General features: G+C 38.0%; 2 protein-coding genes across 2 annotated transcripts; both read right to left on the reverse strand.

Moving 5' to 3' along the window:
- Positions 1 to 1447: 1447 nt before the first annotated feature.
- LOC132563688 (uncharacterized protein K02A2.6-like) lies at positions 1448 to 2887 on the reverse strand. Its single transcript, XM_060228439.1, has one exon. The coding sequence runs from the start codon at positions 2885 to 2887 to the stop codon at positions 1448 to 1450; it is 1440 nt and encodes a 479-aa protein (XP_060084422.1).
- Positions 2888 to 2895: 8 nt separating this feature from the next.
- LOC132563689 (uncharacterized) lies at positions 2896 to 12426 on the reverse strand. Its single transcript, XM_060228440.1, has 5 exons — positions 12265 to 12426; positions 10788 to 10921; positions 9623 to 9868; positions 8831 to 9063; positions 2896 to 4970 (listed from the first exon to the last, which is right to left on the reverse strand). Exons 1-5 carry the CDS (start codon positions 12424 to 12426, stop codon positions 2896 to 2898), a joined length of 2850 nt encoding a protein of 949 aa, XP_060084423.1.
- Between the last annotated feature and the right edge of the window lie 4983 nt (positions 12427 to 17409).

Consider the following 17409-nt stretch of genomic DNA (forward strand, 5'->3'; position numbering starts at 1 on the left):
TTTCCTGTCAACAAAACTATTCAACTAGTCAATCAAGAAGCTCTATAACTATTTTTAGAAACGATTTTTCCAACTTCATATACCACAAATAGTATTTCCGACCAATGAGAATAAAGTTCGTCTTTTCTTGCTAAAATTAGTAAAGGAGTTCTCCGATGCTCAGGAGAAATCTTACCCCAATTATTTGGCCAGGGTAAGATTACCTCATTACATGTGGTACGGTAGTCACGTTTGCAAAGACAACAAAGAAGAACATTAGATTTCATTTTAATGATTTAATAACAACAATAAAAATATACAAAATATCACTGAAAAAAAAACAAAAACAAATAAACCGTTTTGGTTAACGTAGAAAGAATACTGAAGTCTTTGTAAATATAATTATTATACCATGGACGTTGAAATTTAAAAATAAAGAAAACTTAAAATAGATCACAAAAAAAGAATACAATAAGAATTAACATAACATCACGTTACATTAAAATAAGCAATTTGAAAATGTGGGCTTTCTTTCATATGAAAGAGTGGGAAAAAGTCAAAGTATTTAATGGTCAATATAAATGTAAATTTGTAGAAAAAAATAGAACTAATTATCAAATTATTTATTACTTTCATTTTTTGGGTTTTTGTTTTTCAAAGTAAGATGATTGATTCCATTCAGTGTTTCTATATGTATATGGTATATATTTTCCATAGCATGCAGTGAACTTTTATATTTATTTAGAAAAAGTCGAAGTACTGTTGTGTGATTTATCACAAAATAAGAACCATTCAATGTTTCATTTATTACTATACAATGACGACATGTGTTACAGGCAACATACATGTCTGCCAAAAATATCTCAAATCTGAATAGACATATAATGTGAATTTAAAAAAATAAAACTTGTTTTTAATTCAGTACATGGATATCAAATAATACAATTCAAGATATGGTTGCATATCATAAATGCAAGCAAACATTTTTCTAGTTCTTGTAATGATAACTCATAAGATGGCGGACTGTGAACAAGTGTTTTATTCCCATAACGAGGCTCACACAAGAACCTATGACGTAACACACAATACAAGTTATACTAATAACTGCAATAATTAGATGAACAACATGCGTGTGATATCATTACATCTCCCTTTTTTTTTGTTTTTTTGTTTTTGAGATAATTCATAATTATTAATACACTATTCATTATTATCAATATGCTATTATGTTATATAGTGTTACTATTAATGAATAAACAATTAAAATTTAGAAAAATGTTTCATTAACAGTTCATTAACAGTCTATATTTTTTAACAAAACAAAAATTAATTTGAAACAGCTGGCTTTGAAGATTCCTGGCTGAGGTTTTTTGGATGGTCAAGGTCCTCGCGATACAACTCGGGTTGTATTTCACTACTATTTGGAATATCAAGTTGGTATTCATGATGTTTAACCTGAGGATTGACATCAAGCTGTTTCTTGGTAAAATGTTCTTTTGACCGAAGAATGTGATTGGAGTTTCGTCGATAAGCCCTGCCTTGTGAGTTCACAATGTATGAGCGTGGTGTCCTTTGCGACTACGCGTCCAGGTATCCAGGGAGAATTACCAGGTTTGATTCGGACTCTGACATTTTGTCCGATTTCAAATGGAGTTGCTTCCCTTGCTCCAATGTCATGGTAATGTTTCTGAAGTAATCTTTTACTTTCCAAATTTTCCTTCACATTTACAACTAGTTCTGGTTTCAACAATGTTTCTGATGTAGGTAACAGAGTCTTGGTTCTTCGACTCATGAGTCTCTGTGCCGGTGATCCTAGGTTCGAGTCTCTGGGTGTACTCCTGTGATCCAATAGGGCCAAGTATGGATCTCGCCCATCTTGTTTAGCCTTTTTTAGAAGCTTTTTGACAGTTTGCACAGCCTTTTCGGCCATTCCATTAGATTGTGGAAACATAGGACTTGAGGTCCTGTGTTCGAACCCAAACTCCTTGGTGAATCTCTGAAATTCCCGACAATCAAACTGAGGACCATTATCAGTAATAAGTAATTCTGGTATTCCATGGCGTGCAAACTGTGATTTGCAGTTGATGATAACGGTTTCGCTCCTGGTATCCTTCAACTTTGACACTTCAAAGAATTCTGAATAATAATCTACTAGAACTAAGAAATGATCACCATCTATCTGACACAAATCACCACCCACTTTCGACCATGGTCTCAATGGAACTTCATGAGGTATGAGTGGTTCTTTTGGCTTGCTCATCCTGTTTTCCTGACAAATAGCACAGCGCGACACTACATCAGATATATCTTTGGACATTTTGGGCCAAAATATAACATCACTAGCCCTTTGCCTACACTTTTCTACACCTAAGTGAGATTCATGAATTTTTCCAAACATTTCACATCTCATAGCACTTGGAATAACAGGCCTTTCACCTTTTAAGATCACACCATTTCGTACACTAAGCTCATCACGAAAATTCCAGTAATCTAAAGCTGGTGACGGAACATCTGACCTGTTGTCCGGCCATCCGAGTAGAATTAGTGATTTAACAATTTTCAGGGATGGATCTTTCTCTGTTTCCTTGCTGATCTTGTTAAATTTTTCGTCAGAGACTGCTGATACACTAAGAACTTCGTAGTCATCCTCCAGTTTTGTTGTGTCGCCAACTTCAGGCAAGTGTGCTCTACTCAAGGCATCTGCGACATGGAGTTCTTTTCCTGGTACATACTTTATGTCAAGGTCGTATGGTTGAATCTTCAATAGCATTTTCTGCAGTCTGGTTGGTGCTAAGTAGAGTGGCTTCCTCACTATGATTTCAAGTGGTTTATGATCAGTCTGTACAGAAACTTTCTTTCCGTAAATGTATTGGTGGAATTTGCTTGTGCCAAACACTATTGCCAACATCTCCTTCTCTATTTGAGCATAATGTTTTGTGCGGTTGTGAGAGATTTTGACGCATATGCCACTGGCTGGTTGTTTTGTAATAGCACTGCTCCAAGTCCTGTTGAGGACGCGTCGACTGACAATGTTACTGGTTGTTTAACGTCGTAAAACTTGAGCACAGGTGCCTCACTTACGAGATCTTTCAGCCGTTTGTAGCTATTTTGTTGTGATTGGCCCCAATCCCAGCAAACGTCATTTTCCAGAAGTTGCCGAAGTGGTGCGCTAACTTCTGCCAGGTTTGGTATAAACTTAGCAACATATTGAACCATACCCATAAATCTCATCAATCCTGCCTTGTCTTCAGGGTCAGGCATTTCCTGTATTGCTTTCACTTTCTCCGCATCTGATTTCAAACCCTGAGCGCTGAGTGTATGTCCAATATAGTTTAATTCTGTGGCTGCTATCTGGCATTTTGACTTGTTCAGTTTCACATTAGCTTTCCTAGCCGTTTCTAGTGCTGAACGTAGCCTAGCATCATGTTGTTCACGTGTCTCACCCCAAATAAGGATATCATTCACTATTGTTTCGACACCATCCAAGTCCTTGAAAACTTCTGACATGGCTCTCTGGAATACTTCAGGTGCACTTGATATACCAAATGGTACTCTGAGGAACTTATAACGTCCGAAAGGTGTGTTGAATGTGCACAAGTTACTGCTTGGCTCGTCTAGCACAATTTGCCAAAATCCTGACTCCGCGTCGAATTTTGAGAAGTACTTGGCGTTTGCTACTTTAGCTGTGACGTCATCTATCGTTTTCATAGGAAAGTGTTCTCTTTTAATTGCCTTGTTCAGATCTTTGGGGTCAATACAGATCCTGAGTTTATTGTTTGATTTTTTCACTACCACCATCGAGTTAACCCAGCCGGTTGGCTCATGTACTTTCTCAACTACGCCTAATTTCTCCATCCTGTCAAGTTCCTGTTTTACTTGGTCATGTACTGCTAACGGTACTTTGCGTGGAGGGTGAACAACCGGTTTCACTGTAGGGTCTATTTCAATATGATGTTTGTAGAATGATCCTTGTAATCCACTAAAAACATCTGAATATTCCTTCAGGATATCTGTGTTTTGTTTTGTTTCTGTGCTAACAGCATCAACTTTCTTTACAAGATTCAACTCTTGACATGACAAAAGTCCAATAACAGGGGTGACGTCTTGCTCAACGACATGACAATCTAGCACGTAGTATCTATTCTTGTACTCGCACTGAACCATTGCACGACCAACGGTTTGAATTCTCTCCCCTGTCAGTGTATACAGTTTTTTGACATTCTTTCTACTCACTGTTTTTCCACCTGCAGCTATGTAGTCTTTTTTCGAGATCACATTACACTGAGCCCCTGTGTCTATTTTAAATTTCACAGATTTGTTTTTCAGTCGAAGGTTTACAAACCATTCATCATTATTTGTCACTGACTCTGTGCTGACTTTGTCCACTTGTACAGTTCCAATAAACAGATCTTCAGTGTCATCGTGTGTATCTATTACCTGTACCTTTCCCTTTCTATCTGGATTCTCATATTGCGACTTACCCGTTTGTGCCGACTTTGACATGCCGCCTCGTGTCTGTTTCTGTTTCACCACGTGGACCAATTTATCATCTTCACTGGTTAGTGATTTCAACTGTGATGCACTCATTTCACTAGCACGACAAATGTCAATAGCTTTCTTGAGATTTAGATCAGAGTCTCTCAACAGTCTTGCCCTTATTGTTTCATCTCGAACCCCACATACCAGTCTGTCCTTGATCAAGCTATCACAGAGGTCACCGAACTCGCACGTGGTCGCCCTTGTCCTCAACTCTGTAACATACTGGCCTATCGTTTCTACCGCCTGCTGATTTCGAGTGAAGAACACGTGCCGTTCAAATGTTACATTTTTACGAGGATTACAATACTGCTGAAACTTATCTGTAACAGGTTCCATTTTCTCTTGATCACCTTCGTTGTCGAACTTGAAAGTGTTGAAAACTTCCAGCGCATCTGTGCCGATCACATGGAGAAACGTTGCCGTTTGGATTTTCTCATCCTTTTTATCGATCCCTTACGCAGTAAGGTACAACTGAAATCTTTGGTACCACTTCCGCCAATTTTCTGACAAGTTCCCGTCCATCTTTAGTCCTTCAGGAGGCTTTAATTGGTCCATTTTTACTCTGACACCATGTAATGATAACTCATAAGATGGCGGACTGTGAACAAGTGTTTTATTCCCATAACGAGGCTCACACAAGAACCTATGACGTAACACACACACAATACAAGTTATACTAATAACTGCAATAATTAGATGAACAACATGCGTGTGATATCATTACAGTTCTGGAATATATATATTCAGTTTAACATATACAAATGTACACGCATTTCTGCTGGATTCTTAATGATTATTTTTAGTAAGATTGAAATATAACTGCACAGTAATACTTCTTTTCTTTCATTCTACAGCACGTGCACATTTCTACTTCAAGCATTATAGATCTTAAGACAATTTTCAGCACAAAATGATTTAAGTACCACATTAAGCTGTGTATTAATTTCAACTGCTATTACATCAACAGAATCAAACATAACCCATAGAAAATAACTGATTAGAAAAAATGGAAATCTCCTTCCTGGAGTTGTAAAATATTAACTGCATGCCCTTATTGCTCACATAACGTCTAAAACTAAAAATTTGACAGCAATTTTTGAAATTGTGTCCCATTGTTAGCTGCACAGAAAAGTTCAATGTCATTTCATGTTAGAAGTGGACATTTATCACTTCGATGACCATTTTGTTTACAGAGACTACATTTCACCGTCCAGTCTTTCCCTCTTTTTGCTGACTCCAACATGAACATTATATTTTGCTTTTCAAAACTTTGTCTGAGAGTAACATTTCCCTTGTAATTGGTTGCTCGAAAGTATTGTTTAGTAATGTTGTCATTAGTTTTGTAATATACAAATGTTACATTATAAGTGATCAGAAATCAAAACCAGTAAGCCTAATAAATATTCTAAAGCAAGAAATTGATATCTATCTTGAATGTATTAAATATAAAAAGAAAAAAAAAATCCCTCTATTCTATACAACTTCTTTCATCTGCTGTGACTTTTCATCCAAATTCAGGATTCATCCTCGAGCTAACTAGGGCTGGATGGCTTTAGGCCGACCGCATATATAGCCTAAGGCTAACGTAAACAACACGTCACGTGATCATGACCCCAAGATTTCTGCTTGATAAATCCTCCACTCTTTAAGCCCTTTACACATAATTCTGAAATAAATAAAAACTTCATTAAACTAAACTTATAACTAAAATTTCTTAAACAAATGTGTACCAAATTCCAACTTACAGTAGATTACACAGCCACATGTAACGCTAGCCTCCCCCCCCCTGACAACAGGCTACACTGTGCAGTCAAAGCGCTACAAGGATACAAACTAAACCCTGATAGCGCGGCAATATTTACACTTTATAGGTTTTATGAAATGCAGATAAACACAAAACATATGTATATATATATATATATTACGATATCGAACAACTATTATTCAAATTACCTTATTATCTGGAGTCCATGTGCTCCTACCGTTAAGCCACAGTTTACCGCTGTTCACTCAGGGAAATCGTGGGCGCGTTGGTAAGAACACGGATTGGTAAAACCAGAACACTAAATTCTATCGTTTAATTTTGATGATATTTATTTGAAACTTGAGTATGTTATAAGTGTAAAAGGAAAGAGCGAACAGTGAGAGACGAGAACCATTGTGTGACGGATGAATGACCTCCTGCGTGGGGACAATTAATGTACAGAGGCTGACCCCAGGGCCCCAACCCTGGCAGCTCTCTTTGATATTTATTTTTTTTTTAAATAAATAAAAAAACACATAAGGAAATATCCAAGATGGAGGACATTTGGATTGACAAAGCTGTACATGTTCAGTATCATCGATGCTGATGCCGAAGACGCATACCCTTTACGATATTTGTTAACTTGTTATTTTTTCTGGCTGTTTTGTAATGCCAGATAAAGATATATTGTAAATGAGCAGTTACAAAAACGTTTTGTAGTTTTTGTTCAACTGGAAAGTGCACTTCATCATAACTTTCCCAACTTATGATATTTTACATGTTGCAGTTGTTTCTTTATTTTGGTCATGTTTTCAATATCACGTTTTTAAGATTTCGGTAAATGACAGAAAAACGCATAACACAAGGTTTCGAGTGGTGAAGGTTCATGACTTGGAAGGTTGATAGTCGACATAGAGGTCTCATTCGGTAATATTCTACTTCCTTCTGTGATATGAAATCGAGCGAGTTTGATGTTCATAAGTATACCTAATAGTTCCATTGTTTGTATTTTCATTTAGGAACATGATAATACTTACTTGGGTTGATGAAGATTTACATGTCCTTCTTTTCCCTAGTTTTATTGAATTTGAGTTTGGTATGTGATTCTGTTGACAAATTGGTGTTTTCTGTGTTGTTTTAAAACACCACATATAAATGTTATTTAGGAATAAAAATCGAAGAAGAAAAAAAGAAAAAAAGTAATGTTGTCATTGGCCTTTTCAAGACCTTGCTGGGTAAAACTGACCAAATTCCCATGCAAATGTATCGAGTCCACTACATGATATCGCAATAAATGCATGTACAGAGTGACATCTTTACACTGGTAAGTGGTGGTGTACTTGGAAAACCAAGATATGATGTTTTCTTGCAAAATAGCTGGATCAGGAGAGCTAGATTTAAGCATACTATGTATAGTTTTAAATCCATTCCAGACATTTTGAATGTCACTTATTCTTTCGGACTCGAATCCTAAAACTTCTATAACTAGTTCTTGTAATAAAGCTTCTTTCTCAGGGCCTTGAAGCTCTGTGTGTTGCAGTTTTGAAGTATCTTTGTGTACATGAAGCACCAATATTTTCCAGCATTCTCAGTTCTGATACTAAAAGGGCAATCAGCTTATCCATAATTCTGAGAAACATGTGCAAGTTATCAATCACAACATTATGCAAAGGTATGCAATCAAACAGAGGTTTGTTTGTCATTGAAAATTGTGTTTTGGATTACCTACTCCAGTTTCATTTTAATTTATCCTTGCACCATTACTTGCATCAGATAGAGACCATATCTTGTCCATTTTGCCTCTCTCTTGCCTACTACACTTACAATAAATAGTTATGCCTACTACACTTACAATAAATACAGTTATAAGTAGCCTGGATAGAAGTTATGCCTGTTAACTGGAGAAATTTATGATCCCCTCCAAGAAATATTTTGATTTTAAAGGTGTTGTCACCAATACTCAGTTCAGCCCCCTGCAAATCACTGATGTCCTTTTTAAGGTCAGAAACAACAACTGACAGTTCTTCATACCGTTCTTAAGTCTGAACTATAATAAGGGGATAATGCCCCTATGCTGATCCACACCTTTCCTCGTTCATTATTGTGAAAGTGAAATCTTTACAATTCAAATGCTTACCTACTCTAGTGCCATCCCCTGACACCTTTATGCTCAAAACACCATTATTTTTAGGAAAATTCTTATCTCTGTTTGTTAGCTCTGAAACTACAATCTTCAATTGTTTACCGAGCGACTGCTGTACTCCAAGACCATCAGGTGTATCAAACAATTCAAATGTACTGTTTAAAGCTGCTACATACTGGGACAGCTTATAGCTACGAGGTAAATTCTTAAACAGCATGCTGATCTCAGGGTACGCTTGTCTACAAATATTATAAGAGTCCTTATATGTAAACAAGAGTATTGATCTGTGAGGCATCATCATCATCCACTAGGAAAAGAGTTTCCTTTTCGCTATTTCTGACAACATCAACAGAAACAGGTTTACATCCTGAATTCTCTAATACAAACAAAGATTCCTTACAACATTCTACTTCTAACTTTCTAACCTTTGACTGATGTGAAGGTGTAGTTTTCAAATGGTTTTCTGCTGGAAAGTTTACATTCTGGCTTATTTTGTTCATTATTTTCCTTCGATATCGATAAAGTACTAGATGTGTTCAGTTTCTCCACAAATTTTTCCTTTGTAACAAAAGCAAACTTTTCTTTAAGATTCAGGTTTTCTTTCAATAGATTTTCCTTTTCAGCTACAGTTTTTTCCAACTGTTCTGTCAGTGCATGTCTATCAAGAAAACAATCTAATCTAAAATGCAGTTTCTCAAGAGATTTCAAGTAACTATTATACTGCCGTCCTCCCTTTTACCTTTGATTCTCAGCTTGTAAAGCTCCTTCTTAAGCTGCTTTTCATGTTTTGGTTTGAACAACAATTTCAGACATAAATGATCCTCTAAGCTGGATTTAAAGCTACTGAAGCATTTTGCAATACATTCATTCCAAAATTTTTCTTTTAAAATTGAGAAGAGAATAAATTTCTGTATAAGCATGTTGAAAATCTAAAGGTACAACAAATAATGGATGAAAGGCAATGATAACTGCAGGCAAACAGATCACCTTAACTGTAGCTTAATAAAACAAAGCCCTGTTTGACTGTCCATTGCAATACCGTTTCATACTCTTAAAATTATGAAATATCATAATTTAAGAGTTTTTGGAAATCGTTGGCATTTCCAGGGCAACGGACAAAAGACAGCACCAATGAATAGCCCCTGTTTAAAGCACTTTCCTCCACGTGATCTGGGAATACAATAAAATCTTTCAATGTTTTCCTTTCATACACCCACAGGCGCAGAGTGTTTGTTTTGACATAAAAGCTGTCCCCTTGTACATTGATCAGCCTGTAGTCCAAGCCCTGACCAAGAACAGGCTCAAGGTCTCTCCTTGTTTGTATAGTGAATACACTTCTTATAGTAATTTTACACAGCTTCCCCCTACAGGTAAAAAAATTGGCTGCATCCTTTGAGGGGATGGGGATTCTTATGTAAACCAAGGAATCATTGAACCCTGACAAAGCTTCCTTAAGCTGGACCCTAGTAAAGAAAAAAAACAAACATGTAACAGAAATTGTTCAAAATCTGATTTTCATCAATTAATACTGACATTCAATGACAAAAGTACTCATTTTTAGGATCAAAGTTTGACAACCCCTCAATTAAATTTCTCTTCCCTCCTCTGAAAATGTTTATCCAAATCAGGACAATCATGTGTCAAAACCAAAGGATTTCATAAGTAATCAATCACTGTGACTTTAACCATGATGAATTCAAGTTAATCCCGCTAAAACCCTATTTAAGATCTAGAGGCTAATAACCACTACATTGTGCTAAATAACTTCAATGCACTAATAAGCATTAACAACTTCATGAACTAAAACTTTCAAATTAAAATACACCATTATTTGTTATAAATAGTCTATTTAATCTTTGACTGGCTTTTGACCAAGGACCTGAAAACTTTTACTTATGATCATAACGTTAAAGATCTATACTTGTGTGTTAGATTGTAAAGTTGAAATTACATACCTGTATCACATTTTTCAAGTGGCTGTGCCATGCATAATTCTCATCATTTGGTGGTATTACTCTGTACAAAAAGAAATCAATGTTGAAGTTTTCATTTATGATGATCCTAAATATTAATTATCTAGGACCCCCAGTTTTAATCAAATGGTCCAAAGGACACTCAAAGTCAAAATTGGATGTAAAACCTGTTATGATCAAGGCCTATATTATGTGATAAGTATGCAAATATTAACTCCCAACCATATTAGAATTTGGTGTAAAATGAAGAGTACAGGTTAAATTTACTAGCTCAGGCTAGCGGGAATTTTCCTTTAGACAGCAGCAGAGTGTCCGACTACAGTTTGAATCCTGTCAGGTGTGGGATTTTTTTTTTTCATTATTCCTTTTTACATTGAAATAAACTTAATAAAGGAGAAAAAATAATTACATATTGAGTTTTGCGACAACGAATTCAAACTCCCCACATCTATCTGGAACAATGCTGAGCAATTGTATCCAATATGCTCCACCATTTTCATTCCACATTGGCAATATTCCGAAGGTGGTGGTCTTGGACATCTCCTGGACGATAATCTCATATCCGGCAAAGAGGTACTATATCTCGGGAATGAAAACGTTTTTCAAGATAAGATATGTGTGGTTGAAGATGGATAAGGGTGTCTGTGAGCTTTATCGCTGTATGATAAATCTTTAGTGATTTTGTTTTTGTGATCTAAATATTTAGGATTCATAAAACCCGACCCAGAAAAAGTTGACTGACGTCTTCCTCCAAACACATACGATGCTGAACGAGGCAAATCATATGTAAGGTCAGACACCCTGCTGTCTTTATCGCTACTTGATCTAGATATAAATGTAAGGCTATCGTTGGAACAGGAACTCTCGGACAATGTCGACTTCAAAGTTTTCCTTTCAAAAAATGAGGATGGCAAATAATTCGACCGTGACAGTGCTGTGACCACGTGCTTTTTTGTTAAATATTGGGGGTATTTTTTTCCAGCTGCACCGTTTACAACACACTTTGCGTGAAGAATATCCTAAATAAAAGCATTTGGGTGCGCATCAGAAGGTTTATGCTTCATTTTGTTGAAGAAATGGTTGAAATTATTATATCCAACACACTGTATTAACAGAGTTTCAAACTCATCTATAGTTATGCAGCTGGGCTTCGGACAGTCCATCTTCGCTACTTTCTGGACTTAAATAAAAGAGTTCGCATTGAATAGCGATAACTCAATCAATGACAAAAAGTTCGTAACATGGTGCAGAATGATGTGACTGGAATTCGGGGTAACAGGTGGTTCGTGACTCATGCATGCGCAACTCTCATGCAATCTTTCACAGCTCGTGCTAATTTCGTGCGCGCTGGTGACAGAGATTATTGTACACCTGGTTACATATTCCCTGCTTTGGAAAATGACTCCTGGCATTTCTGAACCCATAAATTCATCCTAGTTAATACAAATTTAAATAGGACAAATGGACGATATACCGTCTGTTGTGCTAGCTACAACAAGGAAATCACTCCACAGAGCAGTCACAAGTTATTGGGAGTGCGGAGACCCTGTACTACGTTACTACACACTGAAGCCATGGAATTAGTAATATACTAATTATTAATTATCATGCTCTTACCTTCACAAGTAAAGGTAGTATTAACACCAAGTTTGATTATGAAGGTCAACCCCTGATAGTTTGTCATAACCACTAGAAAACGCGATATTAGTTAAAGGAAAATGAATGAATGGGTCATGATCCCCATCCAGTGGTTGGGGAAAGCCCTGGTATATGTAGGACAAGACTCCATATTAAAAAAATAGGGACAAAAACAATCAAATTACGTATCAATTTGGCACTTGGTAAAGACAGTCCGGGGATTTCTTTTTATTATTATTTACACTGACGTTTCCTTGTAACCACTGAGCTTGTTGGGAATGATAGGTCCATTCACCAAACTGGTCTGGAGGTTTAATGTTGCGGGTGGAACGCGTCGGAGCAACCGGTGAGGTGTCCTGTGCAGTAGCTCCTACTTCCGGAGAAGGCGGGTGCACTTCCGGTATGGACATATCAAGGTTCTCAGCTTCTTAAAAAAATGTTTCACGGGAAGAGCTGTCGCTCACCATGAGCTGAGTGTCATCCAGGGTTATGACCTCACAGACTGGCTCCGCTGGCCTTAGATTCTGGATCCTGGGACGCCTCTTTGGACGAGGAGAAGGAATTGGAGCATAGTCGTCACTGCTGTCAGAATCAACAGATGACGAATTCTTACTCTCGGTTGTAAATGAAGCTGGTAACAATGGTCTTGCCCTAGAAAGGGCTACCTCAGGAACGTCTACAGGCATGGAATTGAAGGGCAACATCATATTTCTGTGCAAGGTGCGTATGCCACCGTTGCCCGATTCCATCTTAACCTGGTAGACAGAAATATCACTATCTGGTATCTTCAAAACCAAATAGGGTTCCTGTTCCCATTTGTCAGCTAACTTGTTCTTTCCTTGGAGACCGACATTTCGAACAAGAACACGGTCACCAACATTGAGCCGAGATTCCCGTATGGACCGATCAATTCGGTCTTTGTTTCGGGCAGCATTCTTGGATGCCTCTGCTCGCGCAGCTTTATAGGCATATTCCATCCTATTTTTGAGCTTGCCGACACATGAAGTTGGTTCTGCTGCTCCCTCACTCCTTGTTTCTGTACCAACGAATGCATCAACTGACAGGCGGGGGTGCCTCCCAAACATTAGGAAATGGGTTGAATACCCGGTGGAGTCATTCTTTGTTGCATTGTATGCCTGTACCTGAGGCGCTACATAAGATTTCCAGTCTGCTTTCTAGTCATGCTCTAAGGTACCGAGCATTGCCAACAGAGTTCTGTTAAACCTTTCAACCTGGCCGTTTCCCTACAACAGAAGATTCATCTTGTAGTGTCTTCCCCCTGGGGTGAAAACTGTTTCTCAGAAGGTCACAAACTCTCGCTATATCACGATCCTCCGATTGTTGTTTCTTCCAATCTACTGAGCTATTTACTGACTGTGAGCACCCACTGGCCACATGAGTGTCACTGTCACAGATATCACTTTCTGGAAAGGGGTAATCAGAGATGGCGTACTGACATACAGCCTTGACAACATCGGTACTTGCGCAACATACTCGAGATAAACCATCTGCATAGGCATTATTCTTCCCACCACGGTACTTAAGGGTAAAATTATAATTAGCCAGAGCAGCAACCCATCGGTGTCCGGTGGCATCCAACTTAGCTTTACCAAGCACATAAGTAAGGGGGTTATTATCTGTTACACCCTCAAAAGTATTACCATATAAGTGTTACCGGGGTTCACAGTTCCAACAGAAACCAGATCCGGGAGTAGTTTTATTCACATTTATTCATACGTTCTTTCCATTAAAAAAAACCCTGTCAACAAATAAATACAACATATAAACTCTTATGCTCGACTACACATCTCGCACACTCGACAATTAGTTTTACAAAATTATATAATATTCACTTACTTCCTTTATGTTATATATATGAGAAAACTATTACAAAAGAATGTTATAAAACTTAATATTTAAATTTACCTGTCAAATGTCTTATGATTTCACACCTCCCAAGGAATATGTCTGCTTTGTCTGCTGGTCAGGAATGGAGTGCCCAAACTGGCCAACGCCTGTACACAGGTAAGTTGAGCCACCCCGTCATGACCAATCGTAAAGCCCGTCCCAAGTCAGATGTCATCACAACTCTTATACACTCACATGCATACCAGGTAAGTACATATCACATACACAGACAGATTCATTAAGGGTCCTTACCCCATCTTTCACACCAGACAATATACGCGCATACAAAACAGATTTCAATCAAACCCGCATAGAGTATGTACTTACACAAATAGCATAATATTATCATAAATAAATACCCTACTACATAAGTAATCATGAAATTTGTCCATAACTGCCCACTTAAGTGCTAAAAACTCCAGCTTATGCGCCGGATAGTTCCGCTCACTTAGTTTGAGTCCCCGACTAGTATACGCTATGACTTTTTCCTTTCCATCTTGAAGCTGGTAAAGAACAGCACCCAGTCCAGTTGCTGAAGCATCAGTATGTGCGATGAAAGGATTGGTATAGTCAGCATACATGTAAGCTAACACAGGAGGCTCCAACCGTTTAGCCTTTATGGAGTCAAAAGCCATTTGCTGTAGGTCTCCCCAGACCCATTCAGCCTTTGGTTTTAGGCTTGGCCCTTTTAGGTTTAGAACCTTTTTTGACAGATCATGACCCTGTAAAAGCTTATTCAGCAGCTGTACTATACTAGCAAAGTCCTTGATGATCTGCCAATAGTAACCACAGAACCCTAAAAAACTGTCGTACTTCTTTGACATTTGTTGGTACAGGCCAATCTTTAACAGCCGACACCTTTTAAGGATCGGTTGCAATACCCTTCTCTGACACTACATGACCAAGGTAGGTGATGCTAGATTTAACGAATTCACACTTGGAAGGTTTGAGTTTCAATCCATGATGTACAAGTCTGGTAAACACGGATTCTAGCCTACTGATGTGCTCGTCAAACGTTTTAGAAAAGATGAGGATGTCGTCGAGAAATATAAGACAATCCCGTAGATGCATATCACCCATGCATTTCTCCATTAGCCGTTGGAACGTGGCTGGAGCACAGGTAAGACAAAAACCCCATACGGTTTGTTTCATAAAATCCAAGGTTTCCGACAGAAACCTATACAGCCTCAGAAACCTATACATGCCAGTAACCTGACCGTAAATCGAGTTTGCTAAAATACTTTGACCCAATTAGTGAGGCCACAGTATCATCAAATCGAGGCAACATGTATGCATCTTTGCATGTTCTCAAGTTAAGCATTCTGTAATCGATGCAAAACCGCAGATAGCCATCCTTCTTCCTAATAAAGACAACACTGGAGGAATAAGGACTGTTTGACTCTCTGATGACACCTGCATTTAGCATGTCCTTAACATGCTGACGGACTTCTTCGTACTTACCAGGTGGTATTTTCCTGTACGGTTGCTTAAAAGGTCGATCTTCGAGAAGTTCAATCTTATGTTGAACTAAGTCCCTACGTCCTAAGTCTAAAGTACCACTTGAAAACACGTTTCCAATTTCAGAGCACTTGGCGAACACGTAACAATTGCTCCTCGATAAGAGTATCAGTGTCAATAACCACATTAAGCCAATTAGGTAATGATTATTTATTTCAATGCCTCCACTAGAAATCGAACCCCGGGACCCCTAGCTTACTAGCCTGACGCTCTACCAATCGAGCTAAAGAGAAGTTCTCTCTAACACAGCGGTATATTACGGCTAGTATTATACCACAGTTACAAACAGGCCAACACACCAAGACGACGCAGGTCACAATTAGGGTTAATGTAATATGTACCACAATGTTTCCAGGGCGCAATATTCCAAAGAAGGCTACTACACATGCACACCAGAACGAAAAATCACCACTATGCTTCCAGGAAATTGTGGACCCAAATTTAAGCAAAGGTTCTGGCATAATTACATCAACTGGATAGTGTGCAGTGCCTTAAAATTGCTTTGCCCCCATTAGCACCTGGTGCAACAGATGGTCTCCCTGAATAGGATTTGGGAATCCAGAAACGCAATGTATATGGGACATGTTCAGTTATTGACGCATGGTATGATATTTCAACTGTTTCACAGTAATTTGATAAGCGACTTAGACGTGAAGCATGTGGGATGAGGCCAGTACTGGTGAATACCTGTAATGATCACCATACGTAATGTAGCACCTCAGGTGTATAGCATAAGTCCTCGACGTAGAATCTTTATCATAAAGTAAAAATTTCAAAGCAATGTATGTATTGTGATACATATAGTGCATATTGTTACAGCGCTATTTGCCTGACACTGGAACTAAATTGACAATATTGTATACTGAGTTTTTTTTTATATGGCAAGCTTAATCCTTAAATGAATGAAGAAGAGAGAAAACAATATTTTCATATTATTTGGTGAAAGTGGCACCATATTAGCAATCTTTTCATTTCAAGGATTTTGGTATGCGATATAAGCAAATCTGAAAATTATTAAAGTTATTGAATTTCGATTTTTTTTTCATGTTTCTGTTAAAGTATGACTAGAAGTGTTTAGCTACGGTAGCCGGATTGGTCTAACAACAAGTGGGATGAGGAGTTAGTTACAGGACACACACTACACAATACACACATCCAGTACAAATATATATCTCTTCTTAAATATTATCTTATCATACTTGTTTTTATAATTTGTCAGATGAAGCGCCGCACACACACTGTATAATGGCCAGCCAAATGATAGAACAGTGGACAATGTAGATGTAGGTCTGTCTCGTTCTGTGTGTGCGTGCTCGGGCGTCCTTACGACAGTCGGCCATGTGTAGGGCTCTGTTCGGATTGTATTTGTTAATAAACTTGTTAATTGTTGAATGTGACTCCCAGTTTTGTTTTCTAAACCACTGGAGACCCAGGCTCAGAACCTGGCTTTACACCTGGCTTACATAGCTAGTCAGCGCCGGAGGCCACGCCTCTAACGTATTGTCACGTAGTGTATTTTAGGAATGTTTTAGCAAGTGTATATCTGTACGAATACGTCGTGAATTAACTTATCGAGTGCCTGCATTATTTTTTATCTAGGGACATGTTATATTTATATTTCTACCATTCTACTCTCAGGCTATTGTGTAAATATGGCGGGTGTTGCATAAATATTAGTGATATTCAACTAGTGGTATATGGCCTTCCGGATACATAATTGGTGAACTTTGACCCGAACTACTTTTTTCACTCGCATGATTTGTTCCACATGCGATTTGTTTAATATCGTCTGCTGTCAACATGGCTGAACTGGATAGGCTTGAGGTGAATGTAGGTGATAAAGTAAAGCTATGTGATGGGGAAAATGGTGTAATCCGGGCAATTTCAAAAGCAGATAATAATGTTGGGTTTGATCATTTCCAAATAGAGCTTAATTCGGGAAAGACTGTTACAGAAGCCAAGTATCG

Source organism: Ylistrum balloti, unplaced genomic scaffold (assembly GCF_031769215.1).
Source record: "Ylistrum balloti isolate Yb309-2 unplaced genomic scaffold, AGI_CSIRO_Ybal_v1 Utg371820, whole genome shotgun sequence".
NCBI classification, from domain to species: Eukaryota; Metazoa; Mollusca; class Bivalvia; order Pectinida; family Pectinidae; genus Ylistrum; species Ylistrum balloti.